At 45.4% G+C, this 21,140-nt stretch overlaps 1 protein-coding gene across 1 annotated transcript in view; it reads left to right on the top strand.

Annotated features, from left to right (window-relative positions):
• CREBBP (CREB binding protein) overlaps positions 1–7,751 on the top strand; it is a 46,999-nt gene extending 39,248 nt beyond the window's left edge. The window contains exons 25-31 of the mRNA XM_066576482.1: positions 38–184; positions 349–462; positions 1,534–1,699; positions 1,987–2,154; positions 2,284–2,445; positions 3,578–3,859; positions 3,946–7,751. Of these exons, the coding sequence (XP_066432579.1) occupies positions 38–184; positions 349–462; positions 1,534–1,699; positions 1,987–2,154; positions 2,284–2,445; positions 3,578–3,859; positions 3,946–6,069 (3,163 nt within the window). The 3' untranslated portion in view covers positions 6,070–7,751. The remainder of the gene's footprint in view (positions 1–37; positions 185–348; positions 463–1,533; positions 1,700–1,986; positions 2,155–2,283; positions 2,446–3,577; positions 3,860–3,945) is intronic.
• The last annotated feature ends 13,389 nt before the right edge of the window (positions 7,752–21,140 follow it).

Here is a 21,140-nt window from a genome sequence, read left to right as displayed (position 1 = left end):
ATCGCTTATCCATTGTCTTGATCTCTCCCTTCTTAAGGTTTGTTGATACAGGTGAGATGCCCGAGTCCTTCCCTTACCGTACTAAGGCACTTTTTGCCTTTGAGGAGATTGATGGAGTGGACGTATGCTTCTTTGGCATGCATGTGCAGGAATATGGATCGGATTGCCCACTTCCCAACACCAGGTGAACTGAACTGCCAGTCTGACATGTTTTGTATTGTATGAATATTGGTACATGAGCCACATTCAGTACAGCTCCGCAGTGCTATATGGGCACAGTCGCTCTGAACATATGTAAATGTTTCAATGTTTCAGTCCCGTATGTCTTACCTTGCGGTCTCTCTGCAGGCGTGTGTACATCTCCTACTTGGACAGTATTCACTTCTTCCGGCCACGCAGCCTTCGAACAGCGGTTTACCATGAGATACTCATTGGCTATCTGGAATATGTGAAGAAACTCGGGTAACTTTTTTTTTTTTTTTTTTCTTTTGTCTTTCTCTTACACAATTTTTTTATTTCTATATACTAATTTAAAATGCATTGTGGGTAATTAAATGTGGTAATGAAAGGAAAGTATAATTTGAAGGGTTGACTGCTTTGGGCTTACCCTTCTTGTTAGAACAGTTCAGCCAACAATAAGCTGATCATATTGGCCTGTTGCCGGGACCTCAATGATCACCTACAAAGAAACCGCACAACGTATTTAACCCCTGTAGTGCTTCCACAAAGGCAATGATGCGTCACGTGGTGCCCTTTGACATAAGTGGGCTGACATGTAAAATCCTCCCCAAGATATTATCACTTAGAGGTTTCCCAGGACTGAACTATTGACGCTCTATACTTACTGCTAGGTCATTAGTAGTAGCAGGGACCCTGACTGTTCAGCTAATTGCCAGCTGCTGCAGTGCAGTATGGAGCCAGTGTGTTGCTGGAAAAATACAGCTCTGTAGCATAGCAGGATTTGCCTGCAATACCTTCCTGGGCCACTGCAGTTTTATGGAGCTGTGGGCCTCTCTGCAGCACATTGGCTCTGTACAGCCTAGCAAACTGCTGACGGGCAATGGACCCCTGCCGATCAACTATCTTGGGAACAGGCCATCAATCAGTTCAGTCCTGGAAAATGCCTTTTAATGGAGGTTTCAAATTATAGACCCATCTCTATTAAAGGGATATTCCCATGTTAAAGTGATGGTATATTGCTAGCATACAACAGACTCTAAGAATGAAGGGGCCACAACATTTTGTCCCCCTTCATTGTGTTACAGCACAACCCTATTCAAGTGCATTATATGAAAGCTTACTATGGCGGCTTCTTTCTTGGGATGGGTGGGGGTCCCCATGATTATATTATGTTAGTGTGCATATTAGTGACATGCAATCACTTTATAAGATAAAAATGGGCCTTTAAATCAGAATTGCCTAATTTTATTTGAAAGCTGCATCTTAAATCAGACAACCAGATTTTCCGTATATGATTATGGGGTCTAGACGGATGATTTATTGTTTTTCACCCTCCTTCTCTTGTTTCTTCAGTTATGTCACAGGACATATCTGGGCCTGTCCTCCCAGTGAAGGCGATGATTATATTTTTCATTGTCACCCGCCTGACCAGAAAATTCCCAAACCCAAACGTTTACAGGAGTGGTACAAAAAGATGCTGGATAAAGCCTTCGCAGAACGTATAATACATGACTATAAGGTAAAGTATGGTTAGGAGTTTACAAGGCATTTTCCCATAGGATAACCTATAGAGGTGTTCTAGTGTGATTGGTGAAGGAGCAGTAGTTTCTGGAAGTGCCATTCATTTCAGTGCAGAATAACCGTATACTTCCCTCATTTCCATAACTTAATCTGAAGCAGCCAGACCCACACCTAGTAACTTTTATATTATACTGCATTGAAACATGCTGAATTGTTTTTTTTGCTGGAAAAAAACCCTTTTTCCTAAGCATAGTTTAACATCCCTTCCTGCATTTTGCGGCACAGGACATATTTAAGCAGGCCACCGAGGATCGTCTTACCAGTGCCAAAGAGCTTCCGTATTTTGAAGGGGACTTTTGGCCTAATGTGCTGGAAGAAAGCATTAAAGAGCTAGAGCAAGAGGAAGAAGAGAGGAAAAAGGAGGAGAGCACAGCAGCTTGTGAGACCACCGAGGTAAGGATTTATTTATGAGCTTGGGCCAAGCTATGATGGGGTCTATTTGAGATAATTGGATATTTTAACTGTGATCCATTAACTTTTTAAGAGAATTTAACTTGACTTGCAACTTCTTTAACGTTGCAGGGCTGCCAGGGAGACAGCAAGAATGCCAAGAAGAAAAATAACAAAAAGACCAACAAGAATAAAAGCAGTATGAGCCGGGCTAACAAGAAGAAAACTAGCATGCCCAACGTGTGCAATGATCTGAGCCAGAAACTTTATGCCACCATGGAGAAACATAAAGAGGTATGGTCGACTGATGGTGTGAAGGCTTTAGAGGGGATACTGGGATGATAGTTGGGTAGTACCAGAATTCATACTTAACACCTATTCTGCAGATGAATATCTAACTGGGGTCTCACTGCTGGGACACCGACTGATGATGAGAATGATGGTCACATGACCCCCTCTCCTTGTCGCTGCACCACTACACAGTGAGGAAGTGCTTACTTAGATTGGCAGCAAAGTCCACTCCATTCAATCGTATAGGACTCCAGAGATAGCCAAACGCTTGTACTCGGCTATCCCTAGCAGTCCCATTGCAAGGAATGGAGTGACAGCACACCTGCTCGGCTGTCATTCCATTCTCCTCACTGCAGGAGGTGCAATGAGAAGAAAAGGGGAACGAGTGACCGCCCCCCTCCCTACTTAAAGGGTTCCACCACTTTTAGGTGTATTGCTGCAGGAAGCAGATGGTGATGTATATTGTACAGTGGCCTGGGTTATTACTGTAGGCCCATTCTTTTCAATAGACTCTGCTTGCAGTACCCACTGGGCCACTGCACTATCTACGTCGCCATCAGCTTCTTGCAGTTAAAACTGCTAGAAGTGGGACAACCCCCACTAAGACCTGCAGAGGTCACAGCTGTGAGACCCCCATCTACCAGACATTTATCAACTATACTGTGAATGGGTGATCAAGGGTTTATTCCCAGAATTGACATGTAAGTCATCTGTTTCTAAGGCTGTTTTTGGGTACATTGGACGTATTCTCCAACTTATATTTCTGAGATGTCTATAGGCTCCCAGTGTACGTAGAGAGTTCCCGTTGCTTACGCTGAGCCAGTATCTGTAGGCATAGCTACAGGATGCGTAGACTCCGTGGTTTCCTATAGAGAGGGAGACCGTAAGAAACACGAGAGGCTTCTGTTGGAGTTATACATTGGAAGTATTCTCGGACATCCACCTCAGACATTAGCCAAGAACGTAATGTGAATGGATAGGATTTAGATCTATGGTTGTTGGTATTGAGGCAGTTTTGAGGGTTTGTGTGTTAATTCTGTAGTGGATTCATTTTTGTCGTTTTTTTTTTTCTTTTTTTTTTTCTGTATATTCATCCATTGCTTGGCCATTAATATCTACTGGCTTCTTTTTGTAGGTGTTTTTTGTGATCCACTTCTATGCGGGTCCAGTAATCAACTCTCTTCCACCGATTGCGGATCCGGATCCCCTCCTGAGCTGTGATTTGATGGATGGACGTGATGCATTTCTGACTCTGGCCCGTGACAAGCACTGGGAGTTCTCCTCGTTGCGTCGCTCCAAGTGGTCTACGCTGTGTATGTTGGTGGAGCTGCACACACAGGGACAAGACAGATTTGTGTATACCTGTAATGAATGCAAGCACCACGTGGAGACTCGCTGGCACTGCACTGTATGCGAGGTGAGTATGCTCATATGGATCGGTCTGTGTTGTGGGTACAATGTGTCTACTATGATGGGGTTAACCCTTTCCCAAATCCTTTACAGGATTACGATCTATGTGTGAACTGCTACAACTCGAAGAGTCACGAGCACAAGATGGTTAAATGGGGTCTGGGTCTGGATGATGAGGGCAATAGTCAAGGAGAAGCGCAGTCAAAGAGCCCACAAGAATCACGGCGTCTGAGCATCCAACGTTGTATCCAGTCATTGGTGCACGCCTGCCAGTGTCGCAATGCCAACTGCTCGCTTCCTTCGTGTCAGAAGATGAAGAGGGTGGTTCAGCATACAAAGGGTTGCAAGCGCAAGACAAACGGAGGGTGTCCCGTCTGCAAGCAGCTTATTGCATTGTGTTGCTACCATGCAAAACACTGCCAGGAGAACAAGTGCCCCGTTCCTTTCTGTCTCAACATCAAACAAAAGCTACGGCAGCAACAGATACAACACAGACTGCAGCAGGCGCAGCTCATGAGGCGGCGTATGGCTACCATGAACACACGAACAGTTCCTCAACAGCCTCTACCTTCCCCTACACCCGCAACTCCTGGAACACCCACCCAACAACCCAGTACTCCCCAAACTCCACAGCCTGCCCCCCAGCCTTCTCCTGGAGGAATGGCCTCACCAGGCTTCCCTAGTGTGGCTAGGACTCAGCCTACCAATGTGTCATCGCAGGGAAAGCCATCCAATTCATTACCCGTTGCTCCTGCTTCCCAGCCTTCTGTACAGCCGCCTCCCGCGGCGGCCGTCGCAGCCGCCCGTCAGATAGAGCTGGAGGCGCAGCAGCAGCAACAGCTGTTTCGCGTTACAAATATTGAGGCAATGCCCGGCGTACGCCCGGGTATGGTGAATCAAACTGTTGGGCCAGTAAATTCTTTGCAGCAAATGGGTATGAATGTGCCACGGCCTGGTCCACTCAATGCCCCTCCTCTTATGACTGGTATGCAGCCGGGACAGTGGTCTACAAATCCCATGCCGCAACAGCCCCAATTACAGCAAAATATCCAGCGTCCTGCCATGATGCAAATGGCTGCTACTCAGCAAGCAGTGGCAGGGCCCCGAATGCAAGGAGTTCCGCAGCAGCAGCCACGCAACATATCGCCCAATGCTTTGCAAGACCTTCTCCGTACCCTTAAGTCTCCCAGCTCTCCCCAGCAGCAACAACAGGTGCTCAACATCTTGAAATCAAACCCTCAGTTAATGGCTGCTTTTATTAAGCAAAGAACTGCAAAATATGTGGCCAATCAGCCTGGCATGCAGCCACAGCAGGCGCCACAACAGCCACCGCAGCAACCTGGCATGCATCCTCAGCCCAATCTGCAGAACATGAATCCCATGCAAGTTGGGGTGCAGAGGCCCAATGTTCCCCAGCAACAGCCGGGGATGAACCCACAGAGCCAAGGCATTGGCCTCATGAATTCAGGTCACAATCCCAGTTTAGCAAACCTGAACCCACAGTATCGAGAAATGTTACGACGGCAGATAATGCAGCAGCAGCAGCAGCAACAACAGCAGCAGCAGCAGAGCGGAGCCGGCATGGCAGGAGGGATGGCAGCTCATGGGCAGTTCCAGCAACCGCAAGGAGGATACGCACAGTCTCAAGCTCTACAACAGCAACGTATGCAACACCTGTCCATTCAGAGTGGACCTATGGGACAGATCCCGCAGATGGCACAGCAGGGATTGACTGCAGATGGGACACCGGCAAGCCTTCAGCAAGCATTGCGGATACAGCAACAGCTCAAGCAGCAGATTGCTTCCACTGGGCAGCCTAATCCCATGAGCCCTCAACAGCATCTCCTGACGGGCCAGCCCCCGAATACTCATCTTCCACCTGGCCAACAAATTGCAACCTCCCTGAGCAATCAGGTGCGCTCACCTGCCCCCGTCCAGTCCCCCCGCCCTCAGTCACAACCTCCACATTCCAGCCCTTCACCTCGTGTACAGCCGCAGCCTTCTCCTCACCATGTCTCGCCACAGACGGGCTCACCTCACCCAGGCCTGGCAGCTTCAATAGGAACCTCCTTAGACCAGGGTCACCTGGGAAACCCTGAACAGAGCGCCATGCTTCCCCAGCTCAACCCTCCCAACCGTGGCGCCCTCTCGAATGACTTGTCTCTTGTTGGAGATACTTCAGGGGATACCTTGGAAAAGTTTGTTGAGGGATTGTAGCATCCACAAAACGGCAGCGAACTGGAGAACTGCAATGGTGGATGGGAAGGGGGGGTTCTCGTTCTCTTGCTCTCTCTGTCCGCCCCCCCCCCCCCCCCTACCTTTGTTATATATAAATATAAATATATAAATATCTATCCCTCCCATTCCTTCCACCCCTTAATGGACATTGTTCGAATTTTTATTTGCCTACTCATTGCTGGTCTGCACATCAGGGACACAGGGCCTCAGTCTGGACTGAGACCACCGCCCATTTGCCAGATTCAAAGCCGGCACTGTCGGAGGATGGCAGAGCGCTGCTGAGCACCGCCTTCACCTTTCTCTCTCATTGTCAGTCGCTGCTCTGAGTTTCGACACAATTGAACATATTTGTGTATCGGGAATATTGTTTTATGTTGGGTTTTTTTTTTTGTTTTTTTTTCCTTTCCTTTTCTCTGAAGCCGACCAGAAGGCCAAAATGTAACCGCCTCCAAGATGTCATGATTTCCACCGCCTGCTTTGACAAGGGGCAACCGGCCCAGGAGCGATAGAGGAACTACCCTTCTTCCATCCTCACTCTCTATGCTGGGGGAACACATCTCCTCCTCCTGCCAGATTGGTGCGGTATTGCGTCTGGCAGTGAAGGGGGTGAACTCTTTTTTAATTACGCTAATGTGTGTAATTCTATTCTCTTCTTCTTTTTTGAGGACTGTCTTATTGGGTGTTCTCCTGCAGCTACAAGAGCCTAAAACAAACTACGGGGAAAGGGTTCACTTTTTGCCACTTGTAACTACATCAGTCTTTTCCAAACTGGGATTTTTTTTTTCTTTTCATGGGACATTTGTAAAAATAAGGCGGGGGTAGATACACGGTGAAGGATGCTGTAAAAAAAAAAAAAAAAGGAAAAAACCTCATGGTTTACTTTTTTTTTGTTTCTTTTTCCTTTCTGGAAACCCCAGACATCAGAAAGCTCTTCCACCAAATGTTCCCAACATAACCCCCGCCTTCCTCCCCTCTCTTTCCCATCCCCCTTGTACAGTCTTTTCTGCGAAGTCATGCGATCCAATTTTTCGCCATCCTATAGAAATATCCCTCCCCTTTATTTTATTATAATTATTTTTTTATTTTATTTCTTTGTAATGGCTGGGGCATGAAACGGAAAAAAAATGGCTCCCTCAAACTTTTTGGAACTGTGTATTTAAAAAAAAAAACAACAAAAAAATAAACTATGGAGAGAATTTTGAAATCCAAGCAATCAAAAGTGGAAATCATGCTGGTTCTACCCCTTTTTAAATAGGCGCAAAAAAGGCGGGAAAACACAAAACTTACAAAAAATAAACAACAAGCAAAAGACTGAATCATTGTACAGAATGGTAGAACGCGTGCCGAAACGTGGGAGCATTTCTTAACCTATGACATTGTTAGCCACTTTGCTGTCAGAAGGGAGAGGTGATTCTTTCATCCCTCTGGCAGGGAAGGGGTGGAAATACTGTCTTGACAGCAGCTATTTTCATGCTGAGTAAAAGTGTACATGGTATTAAAAATTCAGTGTTCTGGGTTTTTTCTTTTTTCCTTCTTTTGGTTGTTTTGTTAATGAAAATGCTGTTTTGGACATTGTACGCTGGACTATGCATGTTTTTTTTTTTCTTAATTGTATATAAAGTATTGCTTACAATCGATATAAATTACTGAAATTTTTACCATGTAGTTTGTTCCTTATGGCCCCTAGGTTGGGAGGGGTACAGCTTCTTCTCCTTGGGGAGAGCACCAAGTAGGTGTGAGGAGACGTATAGGCCATGCAATGCTCCTGGGAAATCTAGTATGCAAATGAGATGGTACAATGTCTCTGCAGCGCCACCTACTGGAAGGCTCGATTTAGAGCAGGCACTAGCTTAGTAAATAAAAAAAAGAGGGGGGGGAGAGGGGACTGCTTTCCAATAGGTGGCGCTGCAGAGTCATTTCCCATATGCATATCTTATGGCTCCTAGAAGACGCAGTGCTTGTACAGACCGTGGTGGGACTGCAGCTGACATTTAGAGTCAGGGGCAAGTTCTTTGCCCGAGTATGTGTGGATGGGTTCCTCCACAATCTTTAGCTCTCCTGATTTGTCTGTTTTTTAGTAAAAACTTATTTTGCCTGTGAAATAATTCCGGAGCCGCGTCTCCTAGAGCTCTACATCGTGCTGCTCCTTCTGGAAATGTATGAAGAAAGCTACGGCTACTTACTGCCCGCGGTCGCAGAAATGCTGTGACTTGCTACCGCGCTGCAATGTGGCTACTAGGAAAATGTAATTTGTGTTCCAGTATGAGGACCAAGTTGAATGCAACTCCATTATCAAAAATCCAACAGTTTTGGGTTTTCTGTGTTGTGTTGCAGGATGAGCGCAGCCTCATTGACACACATGCAATATCATTGTGTTGCTGTGTAGCCCTAGCCTAAACTGATAACTGGGTGTTACCATCTTTTGATGATGCGCTGCGGCCGGGTACCCTGATAAGACAGTGTTAAGCGCCTATTGCAGGCAGCTTCTCCCCACTGCAAAGTCCCGGTGCCAGTTGCAATCAGCGTAGTTCTGTCTGCATTTGGCATCAGCGAGATGCTGTGTGTAATATCCGGAGGGTGTGTTCATACAAGTTACCACAGCATTTTCTGGGTGAATTCTGCCACAAAGGCTTCAGCATCCACATGGTTTTGGTGTGGATCCGCACGTGGAATTTACAGTCAGTGGTCAAAAATCTGCGTGCAGAATGCTGACACGGAAGCTAAAAAGTGACCTGTTCCTATGTCCGTATTGTACATATGGATATTGGGGCAGAGCCCACAGGTGGAGCCGTGGCAGGATTCCCGTGGTGAGTTTGGCAGTGTGTAATACCCTTAGTGCTTTCAGGTGGGGCGGATAGGAGTCCGCACAGACATTTAGTTGCAATGTCATCCTTATGGGACTTCAATTCTGTATCGGTTTAATGCGCACGTCTTTACTTCAAAACAGCAAGATTGAAATCGGCTTTAAAAAAAAAGCTCTTGTGGATTTAAGGACGTCTTGTGGAATTGTTGAGGATTTCTAACGTAAGGCATCTTTTCACACGGGCTACAAAATCATCGATACAAAACACATGTATGTGAAGCCCATGGGTTCTTTCTAGAGATGAGCGAACGTACTCGGTAAGGCCGATTTCGCAATCGAGCACCGTGATTTTCGAGTACTTCACTACTCGGGTGAAAAGTACTTGGGGGCGCTGTGGGTGAGCGGGGGGTTGCAGAGGGGAGTGGGGGGGGAGGGAGAGAGAGAGCACTCCCCCCTGTTCCGCGCTGCTACCCCCCGTTCCACCACGCCTCCCCCCGCCACACAGCGCCCCCCGAGTAGTGAAGTACTCGAAAATCGTGGTGCTCGATTGCGAAATCGGCCTTACCGAGTACGTTCGCTCATCTCTAGTTCTTTCACATGACAGATGTTTTGTAGCCGGAAAGAACCCATTGGAAACCATGAGCTTCACATACCTGTGTTTTTGTAGCCCGTGTGAACAGACCTAAGGGAGATGTAATGTTAAAAAAATGCAACAAAATTGGCATTATTTGACAACCTGCAACTGTGCTGCCCATGTGAAAGCACTCTTAGTATGTAGGGACATACCCTACTCCCAACAGGACTAGTAAAACCCAGTTGTCAATTTATACACTTCCACTCTATTCAATGAGCATAATGTGAAGTTCTTCAGCGTGATCTGATGCAAGCATTTACTAAAACAGACATGAAGTTGTAGCAAACTATGCCATGTAACAATAACTCCACTTACAGCATTGAAGTACCTTGTTATGATGTGCCGGTCATGTTAACAATTGCTAGATCTGTGCCAGGAGTGCTGATGGGTCATCACCAAAATATTACTGTCCCCAGGCAACTTATTTTACATAAGGGGAGCGGAACCACCACAACTGTCTTCTACATAGCCCTTCAACGTGGATAGAACTGCTCTCTAAATATGTCTTACGTAATGCTTCACAGTAGCTGACGATACTCCTAAAGGCTTTGGTTACATTTTGGAAAGTGACAATTTTTTTCATTTAAACATATTCAAGGCTGACAATCACTTTTGCAATGGGGTTTAATTAGAAATTTTCACCATTTGTCTGCAGCTTCTACCCATCACTGTATGTAGATGCCGCAGTCTCAATAGGAGATCCGTCAGTGAGACCGGCCTGACTAAGTTTCCCTCCGCTCTCGAACGTTCTTATCAACTAATTTATTCTCAAAACATGTTGTGGTTTTACATTTAGCTAATACAAAGTGCTGGAGAGGTGAGGGCTGAAAACTGAGCTGCTCCCACAGCCTCGCTGATGGATTTTCTGCTGAAGGCTGCACGCTCATGCAAAAGATCCCATTGGAAACCATGAGCTTCTCATTGTAGCGATGATTATTTGTAGCCCGTGCGGATGGATGCAGCCTAAGCCTGACTGTTGTGTCTATACAGTAATAGGTAGAAGCCAAATGGTGCTAACCCCCTATTGGAGGAATGAGTGTTAGCTAAGAATTCATGCATTTAAGAAAAATGGTGCCCCCCTAACTGCCCATCGCCCTTAATGCAATACCTTGAGCTGAAAACCTGTGCCTTCCTACGTACCGTACCGCCTTATGGGCATTTTGGTGTCCATATACTGGGTCAGGATGCAATTTAAGATCTGATATGTCCTCCAAATGACTTTTAAATATATTAATGTATACCTCTAGCTCATAAGAGGATTGCCTCCTAGCCACCAGTGTACTGGTTCCTCTACCAGAGACCATCGACTACATGCATCTTGTGTGATCCAGCTGATGCTCTGCATCAGGAGCCTATCCTTGTAGGTAATAAGACACCTACTTTATCTCTCGGGTTCTTGGCAGAGTTGGGTTTACTTCCTATACCTGGTGCCTGGGGCAGTGAAAAAAAAACCTCTTCCCTTGGCCAGAAGTAAGACTTTGCAGCCGACCTGATGCATCTTCCAACAATAAATGCTTGGTGTTCCTGAACGACTTTCTACCCAATGTTCTAGTTTCTCCGCTCCAACAAGCAATTTGGGCTTAATTTTTTACTAATGATTTTTTTCCCTTTAATTAGTGTGTCTAAAATTGTGGTTTTACAGTGTTGGTTTATAGCCTTTGGTTTCTCAAGCTCTAGGAGCCTTCATCTACAGTTCAGTTTACCTGATATTGACCTACTTCTAGACCCGCGGTGGCCATTGGAGAGCCACAGCCCTGTGTGCATTTGAGGGCAGTTTTTGTGCATTATCGGCGCGTGAAAAGAGCATTTCTATAAGAACCAATGGTTTTCTATAGAAGCATAGATGAAGGAATTTTAGATGCTCTAAGTCCTCACACCAATCAAAGATGGGACATTGTAAAGCTCGCATCGAAGGTCCGTGGTGCAAGAAAAGATAGGACCTGACCTATCTTTAGCGTGTGCTTTCCATGGACTGCTATGGGAGGTGGATAACACGCGTCTCCGATCATCTGAGCGAGCGAATTAAAATAGCTGGAATTTACCCGTTCATGCGATTTATTTAAAATAAAAAGTGTAGTATAGCTGCCATCTTGTCACGTGCCTAGACTGCGCTAAAACGGCGCTCATGTGAATGAGGCCTTCGAGACATCTCAGAAGAGCAACTTGATGAAGTCTAAACGCAGACCATTTATCTCTCCCAGGATTATGATGTTAAAGAGCCTTTCCAGTGAAAACACATTTTTCTATCTCTGCAATCATATCTGTCATACTCTGGAAGTCTCATCTGTATATTGCAGTCACTTCCATTCAGTGCAGCCTCCTGTCTGATACTTATCAGGCACCAGCTTAAGGGCTCTTTCACATGAGTGTAGAGGTTTTTACGTTTTCATGTCCACGCGGTTGATTGGCACGAATGGATGTTTTTCCGCGATCACAGCCAGCGGTGTCTCGCCCATTCACATGACCGCAAACGTTGTTTTTAGCATAAAAATACGTTGTACCCGGAAAACCCTCACTTTGCAAAAATCCTCAGCACGCCTTCTAATGCCTATATAGAGGCACCTGTAGCCTTTTTGCAGCGTTGGACGCTGCTATAATGCCTCCCTCTCCCGTCGTCCAGCTCCCATAGGATTCTATGGGAGCCATGAGGTATATGGGGCAAAAATAGTTCCAGAACTGTCTTTTTGCCCAGGGTATATGCGTGGGTGTTTATTTTGGTCACACATGGTCCATTTTTGACAGTTCAATTTTACATGCCCATGTGAACGGATACATTGGAAACTAATGGCTCAGATGGTTGCGTATATCGGCCAGGCATAAGAGCCCTGATGCTGAGTTATCAATCCCATGGTGCGTCGGTATAATGTCACATCAGCAGCTACAGCCTGTACCATCTCTACCTGCTGGGAGGACACTATTACCTTTTATAGTCACCTTAATTGGCAACAAACCACAAATATAGCATCAGGAGGCTTAACTGTCATTCCCTTCATTGTAACTTGGGTGATGGGAGCTTCTAATCACCACCAGTAGCTGGGATAGGAGTTTGTGTGTGAAGGTCCATCAGATGCGGATTGTGCTGACTACAAAATGACTTTTCCAGGAGGTCACTGAGATCACACGACCACCTGAGGGGATTCAAGGAACTTTCAGATAAAGGAAAAACTGACCACGGCAATACTCGCTGAAATACGTACCGAATAGAAAGAATATTCACTGGAGTAACTCTTTAAACAAAGACTCAATAAATGGGTCTCAAAAGCTCAGATTGCTATGATGTCCAGTGTAAGGCAAGTCTGCGCTGAATTTACGGACTCCCTTGAATTGATACTCTTAAAACGGCTCCAACCTGGCAGGACCTATATTCTTTTGGTCCTACTTACCCCTTTAAGTGACCGTTCAAAATCAGATGGTGCAAGTTGTTACAATTCATAATCTACACAGTGGTCACATGCATCAAAATGATCTTGGAGGAAAAGTTACAGAATAAGAAGTCCCAAAGATCCAATTTGTTATAGCGTTGGAGACATTGTGCACGTCTTCAGTTATAGAAACCATCAGTATGTATAACCTGACCCTCTAGGCAAGAGCGCAAAATGACTATGGCAGTCAGTACATGTCAGTGATGAGTACCTGCTATTTATCTTTCCTCAACTCTGGCTCCTTGGCTGCTTTTTATTTTGGCCCTATTAGGCCAGAGCTGTGATCTGTGACTGTAGTTTAGCTGCAGTGCCTAATCTGAAGTAGTCTGGGACACGCCCCTTATCCCATCATTGGTTTAGAGAGGCACACCCCCCTCTACTGCAGTCTAAACCAATGGTTAAACAGGGTGTAGCCAAGACTACTGCAGAATTGGCACTGTAGATAAATTACAGTCACGGCTCCGTCCTAATAGAGCTGAACTAAAAAGCAACCAAAAAGATACAAAATCTGAAGAAAGGGCACATGACGGAAGAGAGATGTAGAAGAAGCTCAACTCAGTGGAGCACTTTACATGTTATGACGGCTGCTCTGATCTAATTAGCTGTTGTTCCTAATGCTGCATGTTGTGATCAGGCTGCAGATCAGCTATTTGCTTTCTGATTTAACCCCTTAATGACATAGTTACGTCCTGAGGGTTCAGGGTTTGTATGGAGTGGAATCAGCAGCCCATCCTGCACCATACAATGAGTGTGCCAACTGTCTGACAGCTGACACCCGCCTGAAATGGAAACACTGGTTGTGGCTGTTTACCCTTAAAATGCTGCTGTCATTTCTGACAATGGTGTTTAACTATCCTGATCCCAAGGTGCCTTTCAGTTGACCAGGGCTGTCATGGCTGATTTCAAAAAAGGGCAAAGTCAAGTCCCCTATGGGGTATAAAAAGTGAGTTAAAAAAAGGTTTATTAAAAAAAAAAATTTCCCATGCCTAAAAAAGAAATCAAAACAAAAAAAATGCCAAACATGGGTTGTTGTGTTAAAAATCTGATCTATGCAAGAAATGCATTATTTATCCCGTACGGTGAACACAGAAAAATGCACGATGCTATAATTGCGCTTTTTTTTCATCACCTGGTCTAAAAGACAAAAAAAAGTAATCAAAAGCTCCTATATCAGTTTCCCTGGTGGCCAGCGAGGCATTTCTTTTATTTGCCCAGCTCTCCAAGCCAATGCTTTCACCTATGAAAGTCAGTGCGGACGGTACAGCCAGACCGCGGGCTGTATGTGCGCAGTCTAACAGCTATCCGTGGGGGCGGGGCTACTGTGGAGGGAGGAATGCTGTTCACTGCTACCCCCTTAAACCTGCGTGAAAGTACAGGAGTGATAGTTGTTGGGGCAGCTGTTGGGCACTTTGGCACCTAGTGGTTGTTCTGTGTAAAGTCACCCTAAAATAAGCCACCCCCACGTGTCCCCCTACACTGTAACAATACAGTCCTGGGATGCAACAGGTTACAAGTAATTGCTAAGCTAGTCTTCTATACGCCATCATGGCTGCTGTACGTGTATGCTAAGATTTTATTTCTTTGCGCACTAATCAAAGGTGAGATTCACTTCTAGAGGAGAATCCCTCCATAGTAGCCCTTTCAATGGGACATACTGTGGTCAGTGGCAGATGAGGTGTAGTCTGCCTAACTGGGCTGGAGGAGTTTGAAGTTTGGTGGAGATCATCACAACGGTTCCCCGCAACTTACGAGAACCCATATCGGGGTGATCACTCCCATAGATGGTCAGGGTTTCATGAATAGGTAGGTGTCTCCTACGCCTTCATACACATTGGGGGACAGCTCTTCCTACAGTCTACTATTTTAATATCAAAGGGGAATGACCAGCACTAGACTTTTGTCTTACATCTTGCAGGAGCAAAGGACTGGGAATAGAGAACTCCAATGTGTCCCTTCTACCCGCTGACACATTTTGGGGATGAGCTGTTTTGTCCACAGGATCTCCTTAGGCCACCAGCACACGGCCGCATTTGCATTGTGGAATCCGGAGCCGGCGTCCACCTCTGGATTCTGCAGAAAATATGGGCCATAGCATGCTATGGAAAAGCATTTTTTCCTGCCCACGAGCAGAAATCGCTGTATTTTGAGGCAGATTCCATGCGGACAGCTTCCATTGAATCTTTGCGGAAAGGTCGCGGGATCTGCGTCATCGCCTAGCGAAGGCACGGTATTATCTATACTGTGAACTACTGGTAAGTGGGGGTCACCGGCCGGGCATAGGGTCGGATTCCGCTGCAGGATTCGACCCGTTTGTGTGCAGGCACCCTTACCCTGGATGTATTTCCTCAGTCACCCTATTCTCTATATACTCTTCACATTGTTACACCAGAAAACCCTACGAGGTTGGCAGTGACCTCCCAGACCCTGTAGTCTAGGACCGATGACCCCACCTCGTTCGAAGTTCCGCAGATCACTGGATTTTCCCTGATCCACCGAAAACTTGTCATGTAACTTTATCCCGCACTCCGGGGTTTTGCATCTATTTCCATGCAGGGACACGTCGGTTCTGAGTGTGCTAGCGGCTTTAATAAAGTGGCCATTCAGGGTATGTAATTACATGTGTAGATCGTAACATTGTCACGGCTACAGGAATGGCAGAGCCGGCGGTATCTCGCACCGGTGCGCACATTAGTCCGCTGTATAGCGCTGGGTCTGAAATCTGACAAGTACGATGGGATGCTTCATCCAGCAGCAGACGGCACAGCTCAAGCATCAGCTGGGAAAGTATTTAGGAAGCTCCACCCCTGACCGCAAACACCAATCAGCTGCTTGTAAAGCAATCCTTGTGCTGCCGCCTCTGTCCCGCCCCTTCTTGCACTATGATGAGTGACAGTCATGCTGCTGCCGGAAGCTGTGACTCTCCATTTACATTCCTAGACATTACTGATTGGTGAATGTATTGGTTAAAGAGGACCCTGCCGCTCTGTGGACATGAGTAATCTAGTAAATGCTCGTCTTCACCATAAAGGAACAATTCTGAATACATTAGATAGTAACTCCCGTCTGTGGTTAAAAACATCCACATTTGATTCAAACATGGATAAAAACCATATGGAAAGCGCAAATCCTCAAGCCAAGAAACCTACGCGTTTTGGCACATAAGAGCCTCAAAGCCGGCTTCACATGGACGTATTTGTGGGCCCAATAGGCAGAGAATAGAACCCATTGATTTCAATGGTTTGTTTACGTTTCCGTATTTTTGACTTGCACATTTTGGTTGCACAAAAAAAAGTACATGTTCTAGTTTTCTGCATATTTGCACACCAAAGGTCCCCGTAGAAGTCAATGGGCAGGTGCCCAAATGCACGTGAAGAACGCAAAGAGCTGCGTGAAACACTGCGTAAATCTGCTGGAAAAAGGACTAAATAGATAATTTTGCCATTTTAATTGGTGCATCTGAGTCCCACGCGCAAAAAACAGGTAGATAAACTATACTGACATGCATGCAAAAAAAAGGCTAAAGTATAGCTCAAAAAAGTTGCACTCAGGCGTACGCAATTGCATATTGGTTCGTGTGAAGCTGGCTTAACGGTAGTTTAAACGGGGCAACTAATTGCCCACATTCTCACCAGAAGCAGCGCCTTTGGGTGATAATCATCTGATCTACATGCGCCCACTGATGGACCATTGAGCAAGAAACCACTCGGATTTGCCTGGTTCTTAGCAGAACTTAAGGTTGTTTCAGACGGGCGAGAAAATCGTGCTACTTTCACCTGATACATCAGTAAAAAAGGAGACTATGAAACCAATGATTGACAATGGTTTCCTTCCCATCTGCCGTGGTTTCACTAATGCGATGTTGAGAGATTAAAAATCACAGCATGCGCTATCTTTCTGCGATTTAACTTTTTTTTTCTCTTCCCCATGTATCCCTATGGAGCCCGCGTTTTATTGCTTCGCAACGCAACAAACGTGTTGTGATGCAATTTTAAGATTACAAGGCCCCACTGACTCTTGGAATAAAAAAAGATCGCACGATTTTATCGGGGGTGACAGCAATACAAGATTATTCTCCAAAAAAAAGGATCGCTGATGCTCAGAATTGCAGTGAACAAAGAAGCGATTTTCTGGTGGCAAAATCGCAATCGTCCGTGTGCAACTAGCCTATAAACCAAACCGTGTGAACTACAGCCACTCAATCGTTGAGCGACTACCTGTTTACTGAGACTTAGAACTACTGGCTTGGGGCACAACCCTCCAAAAAGACTTAATGACAACCAGTTTGGTAGAAGAGAATGTTTTTTAATTGGACAAAATGAAAAGGCAGCCAAAACTGCGTTTCGAGGACAAAGCCTCTTCCTCAGTTTGGCTGGGTTAAACCACCACAATAGGTGATAATTAGAGATGAGCGAGCGTACTCGCTAAGGCAAACTACTCGAGCGAGTAATGCCTTATGCGAGTACCTGCCCGCTCGTCTCAAAAGATTAGGGTGCCGGCAGGGGAGAGCAGGGAGGAGCGGGGATGGGGGGGATCCTCTCTCACTTGCACAACTATTTCTCCTGTGTAAGGCAGGCTGTGGGATGGCGGTCGGGCGCCGTAGCAGAAATAGGAATATAGGAGCTGGTATATATAGGGACAATGATGTAATAGAAATAGCGCTGTTCGCTTCCATCATAAGACAAACCCATTCGGCTGCAGGGATTCCCCTTTCCTGCTCCCTGAACAGAGCAGGAAAACAGAACCCCGAGCGCAGGTGTGCAAGCATCCTAAGGGCAGTTTCACATCTGCGTCGGAACTTCCAGCCGGAGGTTCCATTGCTGATCGGGCTGAAAATTCCTTTCATCTAAATATATATCCGCAGTGTAAACATTATTAATAAGCATTACAGCGAGAAGTTTGTTTAACCCCAATGGAAAGTCAGTGCGCAAAACTCAGCCTCGCTTAAGCCTGGCTTTCCGAACCAATCCTTGCCCCTGCAGGGCAGGTTACTTTTTCAACAGCCATGATTTTTAGATACAAAATATTTGACTGATGTAAATCGAAAAAGTGGCCCGTTACTCCACAAAGGGGACGCCTGGTGGTAGAATTAGTCGTCAGGGAGGTACGTGTTCAGCAATACGAGTCTGCGAGACGTCCAGATCACATTCTGTGCATCCCGCCAGATCAATAAGTCCTATTCTGGGACTGACAGAATGATGTTGAGGAGTAGTGATAGAAGTAAAGGCTTTTCTTTCATTTATATACCTGCATCAGTTACAAAGGGATGACCCGTATCCATAGCATTCCTTAATACTCAGCCAGTGTAAACAGGGAAGAAGTGACTTGATGTAGAGACTTGGAGACAAAAATGACCAAGGACACCGGGTTCTAGGATTTTAGAGCTAGAATATCATCTTGCAGTAAAATCAGTATATTTTTTCTGAATAATATGTTGAATTTCATTCAAATGGATGTGTCATTCAAGCTGGTAGGAAAATCAGGCAAAGTTTAATTTTGTGTGTTGAGAGACGCACAAAACTCGCACAGATGGGTGTGCCTGCGCACTGGCAAAGGCGTTATCAGGTTGTGATTCATGGCCCGATATCACTCTCGCAATCCTTCTGAAATCCCCTAGATGCAAGGCGATTTCACAGGCAAACAGCCCCACATCACTGCGGGGGTTTCCGTCATCCCCGCTGCGGCAGGAGATCGCGATGTTCTCCCATAGACGGAACAATTATTATTAAAAAATAATTGTTCAGTGTTAACTCAGCCAACAACCGAACGATGAACGATAATCGTTCGTTTTACGCAAGCATAAAAATCATTGTTGGCTTCTTCAGTTTAACCTCTTAGTGACGGCCCTATAGTGTTTTTACGTCCTGCTGTTGCAGGAAGTGGATGGAGGGAGATAGAGCCGCTATCTCCCTCCATACAGCGCGGGCGTCAGTTGTTTATTACAGCTGACACCCGCGGGCAATAGCCACAATCGGCCGTTGCAATAACAAAATCAAAATAATAAACCAAAAATACGTGTTTGGTATCGTTGCGTCCGTAAAAGTCCGATCTATCAAAGTAATGTATTATTTACCTCGCATGGTGAACGTGGTCCGAAAAAAAAATAACGCACGAAATGCACTTTTTTGGTCACCCTATCTCCGAGGAAAAATGTAATAAAAAGCGGTCAAAAAGTTAATTGTAAGCGAAAATAGTACCAATGGAAAGGACAGGACGTACCGCGCAAAATAAGCCCTCAAATAACTATGGCGACAGAAAAATAAAAAAGTTATTGTGCGCAGAAAATGGACATAGAAAATAATTTTTAAAAATTAAATATCTTAAAAAAAAAAATACTAGTAGTACAGTAAAAAAAAACTATACAAGTTTGGTATCATAGTAATCGTACTGACCCATAAAATAAAGTTATTGGGTCATTTTTGTTGCAGTAGAAACAGAACGCATCGAACGATGGTGGAATGTAGTTTTTTTTTCCATTTCTCACTGCTTAGAATTTTTAAAAAGTTTTTCAGTACATTATATGGTACAATAAATCGTACCATTGAAAAATACAACTCGTCCCGCAAAAAACAAGCCCTTATACAGCGACGTCGATGGATAATTAAAGGAGCTACGATTTTTTAAAAGGAAGGAAAAAGAAAATGGAATAAAGCAAAAAAGCTCTGTCACTAAGGGGTTAAGGACCAAGAGTGGTGAATATACAGCGCTTGGTCCTGGGCTTCAATCCCGGCTGAAAGCAGATGTACAGCGCAGGACTAAAGCCTCTGCTTCAGCAAAAATGCAGGTGCAGGTCGTGTCCTCAGCTATCAGACACACAGAGGACATGGAAGAGAAGAGAAAAGCGGTTTTTAACCACTTCTGCATTCTCCTTTCCTGGCGACCTGCGGCTCCTATGGATGCTCCAACTATAGTACAAAAGTGTGAAATTAAAAAAAAAAAAAAGACACCGTGAATGACCCTCAGAGGTCTTATATGACATCATGGGGGGAATATAGATGGTAAAAAGTAAAGTAAGTTTAAAAAAATTACTGAATAAAATAAATATATTTATGAAAAAAGAAAATGACCCAAAGCCAACGCCAACCAAAACCGTTGGTAATCGAAAACCACACATATATATCAAAACGTCTGAAACAAAATGAGGAACCCATTACCATACTTCATTTTAGCATAAATATACTACTTTAAGAAGAAACAATATTTTTCTTGTTTTTTAGCTTTTTAACCCCAAATAAAACTGAAAAACACAGCAAAAATAGTTTTGGTAGCTGAAGGAAAAAATGTAGGACAGTAAAACCGCCCACATGGGTAAAGTCCCTAAAAAGTGTCTGGTACTTTAGGACCAAAATAGCCTGGTCCTTAAGGGAAGGTGACCAGATTTTCCCAGGGTCAAAGCGGGACAGAGGGGTGTGGCCAGGGGCGGAACTTATCATGACGTAGGATTTTACCTCTGTCATTATAGAAAATACAGGTCTGGTTCAAAAAAGACAGGGAGAAAATGCCGCAGCATTTCTGCATGCAAAGAACAGTCAAAATCAGTACCATTGGTGCAGAGTTTGACTCAAAAGAACTACCGAGTACCCGCAGCTGATTTCACGTTATGTGGCACTCCCCCTCACCTCCTCCGAAGGCTTCCCACTGTCAGCGCTCCCCGGCTTCCGGTTCCCAGTGGCCTGGTCAGGTGCGGTGTAATAACCTTTTTCATTTCTTTTGACTTTGCAGTGTCTTTCCTTTAATATTCCTCCCAGACATTTATGAATAGGTTGACTACTAGGTGTTACCTCTTCCCTTGTCAAAGAGGCGAATCCCTACAGAGTCTAAAGGCTGGTTAAGACACAATGATTCTTGCTCAAAAATTGCTCAAAGACATCTTTCCCCAGTCGTCTCCACGACAGCACCATTTGAGATAGCCTTCTCCTGGTTGGACAGGAACCCACCGAGAGGTTAAAAAGCTCCCCCCTCTCCCACCTTCCTCAGTGTCTTCCTGTCCTGCCAGGAGGCAGGATCACCGAGAGGTGCTGGTGGAGACGTCAGCATGAAGAAACTTACCAGCGGATTGGAGGGCAGTGGGTCAGCTTGTCCTCCCTTCCCAATGAGCGGCTCCCGGGACGCCACATGGGGTGGTTCCCCCGGCCCAAGTTTCTCCCGCGGCGGCCCATGGGGGTGCAAAGCGGAGCCTCAGCTCTCCTCCTCC

The sequence above is a fragment of the Eleutherodactylus coqui genome, chromosome 8, assembly GCF_035609145.1.
Source record: "Eleutherodactylus coqui strain aEleCoq1 chromosome 8, aEleCoq1.hap1, whole genome shotgun sequence".
Classification (NCBI taxonomy): Eukaryota; Metazoa; Chordata; class Amphibia; order Anura; family Eleutherodactylidae; genus Eleutherodactylus; species Eleutherodactylus coqui.
Note: the sequence above shows the minus strand (reverse complement) of the source record. Positions and strands in the feature narration are given on the sequence as shown.